Source organism: Cygnus olor, chromosome 1 (genome assembly GCF_009769625.2).
Source record: "Cygnus olor isolate bCygOlo1 chromosome 1, bCygOlo1.pri.v2, whole genome shotgun sequence".
Lineage (NCBI taxonomy): Eukaryota > Metazoa > Chordata > Aves > Anseriformes > Anatidae > Cygnus > Cygnus olor.
Genome location: NC_049169.1, coordinates 58,580,462 through 58,592,694, shown reverse-complemented (window position 1 = coordinate 58,592,694; position 12,233 = coordinate 58,580,462). Strand labels below are relative to the sequence as shown.

The 12,233-nt window shown below is 43.3% G+C and overlaps 1 protein-coding gene across 2 annotated transcripts in view; it reads left to right on the top strand.

Annotated features, from left to right (window-relative positions):
* Positions 1-9,827, top strand: part of CHST11 (carbohydrate sulfotransferase 11) — a 172,110-nt gene extending 162,283 nt beyond the window's left edge. For both annotated transcript variants that reach the window (XM_040560272.1, XM_040560280.1), the window contains exon 3: positions 5,689-9,827. In XM_040560272.1, coding sequence (XP_040416206.1) covers positions 5,689-6,537 — 849 coding nt within the window. In that variant the 3' untranslated portion in view covers positions 6,538-9,827. The remainder of the gene's footprint in view (positions 1-5,688) is intronic.
* The last annotated feature ends 2,406 nt before the right edge of the window (positions 9,828-12,233 follow it).

The following is a 12,233-nucleotide window of genomic DNA, read 5'->3' as shown; positions in this document are numbered from 1 at the left end:
TAAGACAGTTTTCACTCAAAAGCTTTGATCCTTTTTTTTTTTTTTCAGAGCCCTGGTGCATTCTGTACGGTGGGAATTTAAAATGTTATGGTTATCTTGGGTTGCAATACAGAGAATTACTTGAAATAAATGCATATTTTGCCTTATCTTTGTGGGGCAATAAGTTCAATGAATTAAATGGAGAAGAGAAAGCAGCTTTGTAATATTTCATGAATTTTCCTTCAGAGGATATAATTTGTCTCTAAAATTTTCTTAGCACAAATGCTCCTAAGTTAATATTAGTTTTATTATCTTATATTATCCAGCCGCTCTGTAGAGACATTTTCATAGCAAATTTGTATTCCAGTTTGTCCATCCTCAAGTTGTCAGCAAAGATATTAAGTATTTCCATCTCCAGCATGCATTATATGCTTTCTAGTCTCCTTTATTGGACTCTGAACAAATATTGATTGAGGTTTTGGTTGGGTTATTTGAGTTCTGGGATTTTTTGAAAACATTAAATCACGAATATACTATGAAATGTAAAATAAAATATGAAATATTTCAAAGCTGTTACTTTTTTCTTTTTTCCAGTCCAAGTCAGTTTAATTAAATCTCTTTATTTAAAATTTGCTTACTCTTTTAGATTCAGTGTCTTGATTCACATACTTATAATTGTCTGTCATCTATATAAATTGTAAAGAGTAATAGTTATGTGTGATTTATTAGAACTACTTATGTTTGGACTATGACATATGAAGCATAGTTACTACCCCTTTATTGTCTAATGGTGAGTGTTTTTAAGAAAACAGTCTAGAACTTGTTGCATAGAATGCGTATATACCAAGTATGGCAGCTATAGATCCAAGCTTTAAAAGCCAACCACTAAAACAACATCTAAAATATGTTTATAGTTTCAGGGCAGTCCATCAAGATTGTAACAATCATTTTCACACTTTTTATGTTGAAAATTGGATTGGAAATGTGCATGTGTATAACCTCATGCTAAAAAAAACACAACACCCCTAAACATTTGGGAAAATATAAATAATATCAATAACAATTTTATACAGTAAATGCCAAACACCTCCTGAAGTTCAGATGATGTGGTTGCTGGGCGGGAGGGAGAGCTGCTCTTATTTTGAGAATTTTCACTCAAGTGAAATGTTAGTCTCTGTAGATGTCACATAAGTAGGACCATTAGTGCCACCTATAGTTAGTCTGTCTGACACTTTTCACTTCAAGACCTTGCTTTCAGTGGATTATGAGTCTGCTCCGCACAGCTCTAAACGAATACTCTCAAGAAGAAGTTGGTGTAGATGAGCTCTGGTTCATGCTAAGCTAAGCAGTGCTACTGGATAGACACAACTCAGAGTTCAGCAGAGATACTCCTAATTTTGATAGCTTCATGGACTGCAGATAGCAGGAATGCCACGGCAACTTGCATAGTTCTAGCACAGGACAGACACCAAACCTCCAAACACAAGTGTAATTGAAGAACTAAATGCAGATGCAAATTTTTTGTTAATGCAAGGAAATGGCAGTATAGAAGGGTATTGGTCTGCAGACCCCTTTCATATTGTTTGTCCTCTTAATTCCACTTTAAACTAACTTGGTTACATTACCCTTCATCCTGCCATGCCCAATGTCGCGTTAGCACTCCCAGCATCGATTGTTTGTGAGCCCAGTTACAGTAATTTGCAGAACAAGCAGCAGCTGCAGGCAGTGCAATAAGAATAAATAAAACCTGCCGTATAACAGTTTGAGGCACTTCTTTGCACTGTCTTATTTTATAGAGAGGTGAAATTTAATGAAGTTTGTTGGTTTTTTTTGAGTGGCACCTTGGTTATTTCTGTCCTTCCATTCAAAAAGTGCTTTCATTGCAGCCATCTACATGAATTTTATCGATCTCGGCTCCTAGGCTGCATTACAGTACATTGTTCAATTAAAAAAATAATTTAAAATGTCCTGTGTTTAAATCTGAACTTGCTGCTTGACCATCAAGCTTGGAAAGACCCTTAAAGATTATTTTATCCTGCTGTGCCTAAGTAGTCAGAAGAAAATACCTCCCATCTCATTACTGTAATTTACCTTGAATAACCTTTGCATTTCACAGGCTGAAGGTTGTAAATTCGCCAGCGTATGTATTTCTGGTCAGTGTGTTCTCTCCAGTACACTGTGGAGAGACAGCCCTAAACCATGGCAAATGCCTGTGCTTTGGCAGGAGCTCCGTTAAAGGCTCCTCAGTGCCATACCTGGCTCTACTAGTTTAACAAGAGCAATGCTTTCGTGTCATCCACCCCTTCAGTGAGAGGGCTGTTATCACCAAACCTCAAGGAGGGTCAGCAGGACACTCCTCTCTCAGCAAGGCAGGTAACTCAGCTCCTTCAGGACGCATCACCCACTCTTCGTCAGCTGCAGGAGAAAATCTCTTCTTCACTAGTGGAGATGTCAGACTGCGTGGAGGCATCAAGGGCCCTGTTCTGCTGACCATGCAAATGGGGGGTTGGGAACAGTTGGCATTGTGCAACACTTAATATACTGGCTTTTTTTTATGGTATGATGAAGCCTAGGAAAAAAAAAAAAAGTGGAGCTTTCAAAACCACATTTCCTACATGGCTTTTCATCCATCAGCCATGGTACTGCAATTTATGAGAATAGGACAATACCCTTTTATCGTTACATTGCTCTTTAATATGCATTGTGTGCTACCAGCCAGGCCAGAGCAGGTGCAGAGCTGACCCCAAGGCGCTGGTGTATGTTTAGTAAATGTAGCTGACAAAACTTTTATGCCATTTCTTCATATTTCCTCTGTGCTAAAAAGAGTGGGAGGCAAGTGCCACTTCAAAATCCACGAGTGTTGTCTTTTAAGTGAATTTGACGTAGCGCAGTCTCGTTTGCAATTGCAAATATTAAGGCTGCATTTTTCCCCTTGCTCTGAATGCCTGAAAATCTCATTAATGTTGATGTGTAGAGAGAAAGTGCTTTAGCCCATTGATGTAGGAATGAAATCAGGAGCAAAGCACAGCTCTACAAAGATTCATCCATAGATTAGGGTCAGAAGCAGCCAGTAGATTATCAAGTCTGACCTTCCATCTAATACAGGCCGCAGAATCTCATCCACTTAATTCTGTATTTATCCAAAGAACAGCATCAGAGAAGCAAATACAGTGCGTTAACATATTGTAATGTAGCAGTATCTTCAGGCTTTTCTAGTGTTTACCCTAAAACCAGAGACAAACACCAGTACTATGCTATATGATATTGATGTAAAATCTGCAGAGGGAGAGGGATTTGGCCACTTTGTCTGCAGAGGAGAATTTGCATGTCTGTATGTTTGCATAGGGTTTTGTTTAGTAGTATGAAAATTATTCACTGGTAACTAACCCGTATAGAGCTGACCGCTAGTTCTTTATCTCTCCGAGAACAGCACAAATTGAAATAGGGATTTTTTTTCCCTAAGAAAAAGTAATTTTCTTCAAACATCTGTGTGGTCCTTGACAACTGCTTTCTAACATCTTACTTTGGAAACTCCCAGCCAGTTTCCCTAGGAAATCTGAAGCACATTTCACATCAGTTTTCTCCTCCCTTGGACTACAACACAGAACTGCCCTTGAAATGCACCTGGAAGGCATTCAGGGGATACCACACACGCACAAAAGACGAGCCAGTCTAAAGTAGTCACACTGGGCTATTGCATGTTTTAACCATTAGCCAACATTTTGCTGAACAAGGGACTAAGGAGATGAGTTGAGGAAAGTCTCAAGGAATTTGGAGGAGAAGTGGTGATTGGCCGTGTACAAAATACAGAGGTCCCAGGCTAAACACATAAATGTTGTCCTGGAGGAAAAATCCTCCTGCCCAGGTCTGAGGTGCACCAACCCTGTGGCGTTCCCCATCACCACAAGAGCATTCCTCTGCAACCTACCGCAGCACAGAGGGAGGGAGAGTCTCAGCTGCTCAAGTGTTGCAAAAGCTTTTGCTGCCCTTGGGCGGGTGAAGCCTGGGCTTTTAGGGTTTGTCTGTAACAATACCATTTCTATCTCCTTTCATTCCACAGCTCACACATCCTACGACTGGCTTAGTTCCATTTTTCTGTCACTAAGATGCTTTGGGGGATCTTGTTGTCTGGTCTGGTTTTTGCCTCTAAAGTGCATTTGAATCCTGTTTGTTGCTTTCTTTCTTTCTTTTTTTCTTTTATATGAATCAGGGCTTCTGGTATTGAAAGCAGAGATATGACCCATGACTGCAGGAACCCCCAAGCTGGTGCAGAGCCATTTGCCCAGGGTATTTACCACACAGGGGAGGGGGAAGGCTCAATATGGCCCTGTAGCCAAAGGCTAAATACCCCCACAGCAGATGAATGCAATCTGCATTGCCCCAACTGCTTCGTTGCAGCATCCTGTGATGCGTGTTAACCTGCCTGGAAGGCATTAAATAAACACAGGAAGACTCAGCATTCAAGAAGGCATCTCAGACCTCTTTGCCCTTCAGACTGGAAGGTCAATACTTGCCTTACTACTTGGCTTTGAGGCTAAACTAATTACTGTGCACAAAGCTCTTCGAAATTGACAGCTAAGTGGTGTTAAGTAAATGTAAATGCCATTACCAAAACCTTCCCTCTGCTGCTTTGATAAAATTCATCCAGAATATGTAAAAAGGCATTTATATCAGTGAGGGCAGTCTGCACAGCAAAACACAGTGCCGTGCAGGGACACCTCAGGTAGCTCTGAAAAACCAAATGGTTTTACCCATTTTTAGCACTGCATCGGCATGGTCCTTTACCTGGGGTAACGGTTCGCGTTTCCCAGAGGAGTTCAGTACCTGCCTTAGCAGAAAATCTTGCTCCTGTTGCTGTACAGGATATGGTAGCTGGTGGCTGCTGCACAGCAGCCCAGTGGGCCCTGTGGGCTCCCCCTAAGAGATTACAGCCTCTCCAAAGCATCCAGTAGCAATAATAGTAGAAAATTAGGGAGCTATTAACAAAATAATAAAGGGCTGTGGGTGAATATAGTGCTGCGTGTGTTAGAAGGCTGTGTGCTCTTTCCTTCTGTCAGTCTGGCTTTAGCAGAGAGACGAATTTATAGCTAATATTCTCCCAAGTCCCCAGGAAATCATGTCTGTGTGAATGGTCCCCTTAGGAACTAGCAGAAATCTCCATGGGCTTCATTTCTTCTGCCAAGGTCATAGCCAACAAACAAGCAGAGATTATTAATTCTCTAGCGTAAAGATATCAGCAATGAAACCACATACTGTTTTCATTTTGACAAACTTTCTGAATCTGGTGTCTTCCTACCCTATCTCATCAGCAAAAAGTCAGGCAGGGTCTGACTGCTGTAGCTGTGGGATGGATTGCGGAGTGGAGATCGGTTTTCCAGGGCTAAGAAAAGTGGCGACCACATCTCAGGGTGTGAGTTTTGTGTAAATACACTTGTCACCAGGATGTGTAAGCGCTTACACTTCTTTGCATTGGTGTCAAAGTGAAACCGTGGGCAATGTGAACAGTGTTGAAGCAGCTCGTACCAAGAAGTTTGGAGACAAAAAAATTTTATCTTCTAATACAGGAACATTTTTACTCAGCCTCATTATGAACTGTTTTAAGTTCCATACAAACACTAATCTGCTTTTCTGTGAATTGTTTAGTAAGTAGAAAGGCAGTAAGAGCTTCCAACCTGCTTAACTTACTTGGTGCATATGCTTTCTTTGCAGTTGTCCAACACGGCAATTCTTCATCAGATCAGACGAGACCAAGTGACAGACACATGCCGAGCAAACAGTGTGTCTAGCAGGAAGCGCCGCGTGCTGACGCCCAACGATCTCAAACACCTGGTGGTGGATGAAGATCATGAAATGATCTATTGCTATGTTCCCAAAGTGGCCTGCACAAACTGGAAGAGAGTCATGATGGTTTTGACGGGAAGAGGCAAGTACAGCGATCCAATGGAAATCCCAGCCAATGAAGCCCACGTGTCTTCAAACCTGAAGACCCTCAACCAGTACAGCATCCCAGAGATCAACCACCGCTTGAAAAACTACATGAAGTTCCTCTTTGTTCGTGAGCCCTTCGAGAGACTGGTGTCAGCCTACAGGAACAAGTTCACACAGAAGTATAACACTTCCTTCCACAAGCGATATGGCACCAAAATCGTGAGGCGCCAGAGGAAAAACGCAACCCAGGAAGCTCTGCGTAAAGGCGATGATGTGAAATTTGAAGAGTTTGTGGCATATCTCATCGACCCACACACTCAGAGAGAAGAGCCCTTCAATGAGCACTGGCAGACTGTGTACTCCCTCTGCCACCCTTGCCACATTCACTACGACCTCATAGGAAAATACGAAACACTCGAAGAAGATTCGAATTACATTCTCCAGCTTGCAGGAGTCGGCAACTACCTGAAGTTCCCCACCTATGCAAAGTCCACGAGAACTACTGATGAAATGACCACAGAGTTCTTCCAGAACATCAGCTCGGAGCACCAAACGCAGCTGTATGAAGTCTACAAACTTGATTTTTTAATGTTCAATTACTCAGTGCCAAGCTACCTGAAATTGGAATGAGGGATGGGTTGGGGGGAGAGTGGGGAGAGAAAGCTTGTTTTATTTAAGATTTTTATTTGTCATAATAAATATGGAGAGTGGGTTATTTTGTAAATTAATATTTTCTTTTTTTTTTTTTTTTTGAATGATGCTGCGAGCAGCACAGTCAAAATTATTTAAATCAACTGTAAGAAAGGACAGCTCTCTTTGCAGGGTAACAGGATTGTGACGATCTAGCTGTAGAAGTGAATAATACTGCTACACTGTTTAAAAAAAATGTTAATAGTGTTCTGGTGAATTTCGTTGATCTTGCATTCCTCAAATTCTAATTAATGTTATTTATACTTATTTAAAACATGGTCTCTTGGTAGGTTTCACTTTAGCAACAGAGATAAGATAACATTTGGACAAAAGGAATCTGGTTTTATACTTTCTTCAGTTGAGCTTGTCTCTGGATAATAATATTCTTCCATTAGCCTTTCATACAGGTAAACACAGGCGTGGTTCTTGATACCACATGCTTTGAGAATAATGATGGAAATAATTTCTGCAGAAAGTGATATTGCACTTAAGCATACTAAAAAGCTGTCTTTCTAGCCCTGAAAGGGAAAAAATAAAACAGATTTTGATAGATACATGATCTCTAAAACCCATGACTAAAAGAAATGTGAATGTATTCTTTGGGAAGAGAAACCATGAACTTTTTTAAATCTGGACTTAATGGTTTTATCAAGAATATGATGAGTCCCGTTGTCTCATAATTTGAAGCCCACCCACACAAATGAATGCAGATTTGCGGATGCTTGATCTGAAAAATCAGCATTTTGAAAGTGGCTGTGGAGATTTTTGAATGCCGAAAGCAATTGGTGTTCATTTAAGTCATATCCAAGATGGGGTTACTGGGGGAGCTCCATCCTCTGAAAGTCATGCCTCTCTACTTGATCTTAGGGTGGGCAACCAGAATTGGCTGATGTGCTCCAAAAACACCAGTCACAATATGTTGCTATAAAGGATGTGGGGATGTCATTTAAAAAGTCAGAAAGTCATCTTCGTGTTGATCTCTAAGCATGCAAGGCAATAAAAAAGGTCTCTAATCTTCCTACATGCTGGTTTCATGGCTTTTTCCTGTGGGGAAGGGGGAGTCTTCTCTTTTCAGTTGTTGCTGACAGGGATGCTTCTGATTTCCCATGGTTAGGATTTCTTCTCAGTCGGGTCTAGTGTAAGAGCACAGCCTTTTTACTGAAGGTGAATGTCTCCGTGGCGGTTGTTTTGCTTGCTTTAATGCGATGCCCATGAGACATGTGGCCTGGAGGGCAGCAGGAGCTGAGTGGGATGCAGTCCGGAGTCACCCGTGGGTGTCCTGCCCCGGGGCCTACTCAGGGCCAGCGCTCACCTGCCTTGGGTGCTGCGCTGAGCAGGGATCCGAGGCTTTCCTCCAGTACCAGTGCCAGTAACGCACCGCGTAGTCCTCAGGGTGACCACCTGTGTTTGTGCCACCAGGCAAGCTACAGCTTTCCAAAATCAAGGGGTAGCTTTGATTGTGTGAGGCTTTGGGGAACAAAAGAGAGAAGATTGGCAAAAGGAGGCCTAGGCTTTAGGCGAGGCATTTGTGGGAAAGTTTGAAAGCTGTTCGCTAAAATGGGGTTTTGAATTGCCTGCATGTGTATCTTCTTATGATCAAACCCAATGCTTCCAACAATTAGTGAAGATTTAGGTAAACTCAGTGGAAGGCAGAGCAGTATCAGAACCAGATCCTGACAACGTTGCAGTGTACAGTAGCTGATAATAGCTGCTGAATTACGTAGCCTCCAGGACACTAGATGGTTAAAGAAGTAACATAGGTCTGTCTTATTTTGTAAAAATAAGTCACTGAGTAAATCTCAGTGGAGAACAAATTAGCATAGCAAACAACAGCTGAACTCCTTTCATGATTGTGCTCAGTCTTACCCAGGCTTTGGGTCTTTATTTTTTTAATCATAGCCTCCAAATAAATCTCTCATCCACTCTGGAACAGGCACAGTTTTTGTAACCCAGGTCCTATTTATAACCCCGATGGCTGGTGAAGCACTGGCTGCCTGAATCTGACAGCTCTGAATTTCTGAGTGGTTTCTGATTGCTGACTAGTGCTTTACTTGAAAGCAGTTTGTCTCATTTAGAGTATGTGGAACTGTTGCAAGTGCCTATCACAGTGTGCCCCGTCTTTCTTTTATTTGTAGTTTGATGAGTATATGTTTGTTAAAAAAAAATAAAAAATTGTATGAGGGTAGATTCTCCCTTCCCCCCCATCCTGCAAGCTGTGGATTTCTGTGCCTGTTTCGTGTTGTATCCAACAGTGCTAATATTTTTGTCCCATTTTTTCCTCAGTTATCTGTTAATCCACTCCAACAGAATGTGATTATTTTTTTTTTCATTTAAGAAAAAAAAAGGTTGCTTCAGAAAGTAAATATTTTAAAAGCAGGCTGTGCATTCTCCCTTCTTTCTGTACTTTTTGCCTCACTCTCTCATCACCACATTTTTATCTGTTCTTAAATATTCTCTTTAGCTTCACCACTTTGGAGACACACACACCAAAAAAACAACCACACATATTTGACAGCTCTGATGAGGAAGCTTTAGGTGAAAAAGCATGTTTAGACGATCTGAGGGCTGGGTGCTGCTGGTGCTGGGATTGTTGAGAGCAGTGCTGGGCTCATTTGCCCCTCTCTGCCTCCATGCAGAGGCCAGCCTGAGGCGGGTGCCCAGCTCTGACATGGCCTCCGTGCGGTCTGGAGCAGGCACTTAAAACAATCTCTTGCTATTTAAAAAATCCTGATCCCAAACTGCTGCAATCTGTCAATTTAATGTTTAATCTGTTCTGAGGTGCTGTGAATTGGTTGTAGATTCCTGTTTAAAGTGAAGAGCTGAGATGCTGGATATGATCGTGTCCTGTATGTTGAACGCAAAGCCCGCATGAGGTTGAAGGAAGACCACAAATGTTAAGGAATAGATTTTGTTTGGACTACTGGGTGTGCTGTTTTGACTGAGCCAAAAAAAAAAAAAAAATCCCTTTCCCATGACCCCACGTAGGAGGTTGTGCCTCCTCATCTCAGCGAGCTGGTGGCCACCGCTTGCAGTGAGGGGACCAGAGCACGCAATCCCTACAGGGGTCTGGCCTGCTCCTCAGCAAGGCCTCCTTGCGGGGTTCATTTTATAGCTGTGGCCACAGCTGGTCCCAGGAGACAAGCACGCAAAATTCAAAACACGGATGTGTCCATGAGGCTACAAGGCCAACCAGAGAGCTGCTGTTTTGGAAAGAGGTACAGCAGTTATGGTTGAGCAGTGGTGAAAGTAGAGAGGAACCAGCAGGTTCCTCTCAGTCAGTCCGGCTGCCCACCTCAGCCACCAGCCCCCTCAAAGCCGCTGGGCCCAGAAGTGTCGATCTCCATGCAGGAGCCGCTGGTGCTGCCCCATCATCAGGCAGGGCCAGCACAGCCCAGCAGCACCAGCCACTCCTCCCTTGGCTTCATCCACACAGATCACCCCAAGCACCTTAACCTGGAGCCCAGCCTGAATTTGGCCCACCTGAACACAGTGGTGGCTTCAGGGCGTGGGGGGCCCCCAAACCCAACTTCTTCCATTTTTCAGCCTCTTCATAAACCATGCCCATTGTCACAAAAACTTGCAAACTGCCTGAACCATGCGCTGCATAAGACCTGTGAAATAATTCACAAGCTGAAGTGCTTTTAGAAGTTGACCCCAGATGTCTTAGGGTTTCACTGTAGTCTGCTGCACTTTTCAGGTACAAAAAGGGACTGTCCTTACTATTACTCTTGTTACAGAGAGTGTTATTTTCTTACATGCATGCACAATACAATGTGTACGAATAATTTAACATCAATGTGGGGTTGGATTTTTTTTTTTTTTTTTACCTATTTGTATGCAGTAGAAGGCTTGTTGTAGAAAAGTATCTCCTCATACCTAAATATACTGTTAATAAAGAAAAAAGCTAAATTATACATTGCCAACACAAGTGTGAACTGCTCATGAATCTTTCCTTAAAAAGCCATTCAAGCCTGATTATTTTTCTAAGTAACTTCAATTAAATTGAAGAAAGAAAGTTCCTCTCTGTGTGCGTTATTTCTGGCTCATGCTTTCAGGGTTGAGGGTGGGATTTTGTTCACAAAGCTTTGCTTTCTCACAAGGGTTATTGCAGCAGGACAAGCAAAAGACTCAAAATTTGCTGTGGCACAGCAAAGCTATCATCTACCAACATCCCTCGTTCCCTTCCTCTCGGAGTTCCCAGCCAGCATAGATGAGGGCTGTCAATTTAAGACTGTAGGATGCCCAGAAACACAGTCCCACCTCAAACGAGGGTGCTTTGGAGGCAGTTCAATGAAATAAACTCCCACTATCTGATGAGCTTTAGGTTGTGTTCTTGCCCACCATGAAAATTTGCTAACAACAGCTTAGTGTTAAACATTTCCAGCAGCCCCCAAACCTGTGTGGCCTCATCTGTGATTTTCACTGAGACCACAGCTAGCCCCAGAAAGGAAATTTCCAACTGGGCTTTGAAGACAAACTTGGGTGAGGAAATCAGCATCATAAATTATTTAGGCAAAACATACATTTAGGAAATAACTGCTCACTGTGGTGGCTGTGTTGGTGGAAGGGACCCTGGTGGTCAGCTGGGACATGCTGCTGCTGCTGCTCAAGACCACCAAGGCTAGGCAGGGTCAGCCGTGGTTTCGACAAGCCAAGGCTTCGATACCTCCGGGAACGGAGGGCTTACGGCCTCCCTGGGTGCCCTGTTCCATTGCTATACAACTTTCCCAACAGAGATGTGTTTTCCAAGTTGCCACTGTGCCACTGTCACCCTTCAGTTTGTGTCCACCCTCTGTCGCTACTGGAAGGAGAGTTTGGATTCCCTTTCTTTGTAAGTCCCTGTCAAGTAGCTGGAGGCTGCCATTAGATTCCCAGCTAGCCACATCATCACCAGGCTAAAGAAGGCCAAATACTCAACTTCCCCTTGTAGATATGCCTCAGGTCTCTGAACATCGTGGTAGGCCATCGCTAGGCCCTCTCCAGCATCTCAACATCCCTCTTGAATTGAGGAGGGCCCAAAACTGGATGCCATATTCTGGGTGCAGCAGGGCCAGTGGCAAACAGGCCCTTTGATCTGCCAGCCCCTGCCTCACGAGGCAAACTGCACCATGAGCCATGTTATTCACAACAGGAGAAGAAAGCTAACAAATAAGAGATACGAAATATGCTGAGTAGGTGTCGCAGCACCTGTTGGGACACTCACTGCCTGTCATTAGCGTCTGAGCCCATTCCCACTGCTAACGCACCCCCGCCCTAATTAGCAGGCAGAGTTGCAGCCCAGCTTTCTGAACCGCGCAGCATCGAGGCAGCAACCTCCTTGCTGCCAACACCACCAATTTGTTTCCTCTACAGTCTCGATCAGAGAGGGAGGTAATTAAGGAGGTCTCGAGAAGGTCTCAATCTAAGTGAATGCTCAGCCTGGCTCCAGACACCGCGCTGATTGCTCTGCCTGCCCTGGCAATTTGGCAGGCATTACACACGCTTCAAAGCAACCCAAACCCGTTCCATCAGTACAGGGGCTAAGAAAACTGCAGCGCTCCTCTGAGGAGTCTACCAGCTTCGGTAACAGCTGTATTCATTCACAAGAGTGAAGTGTCCACTACTGCCCTATGACAGCAAGGCTGTGGCACACCCAG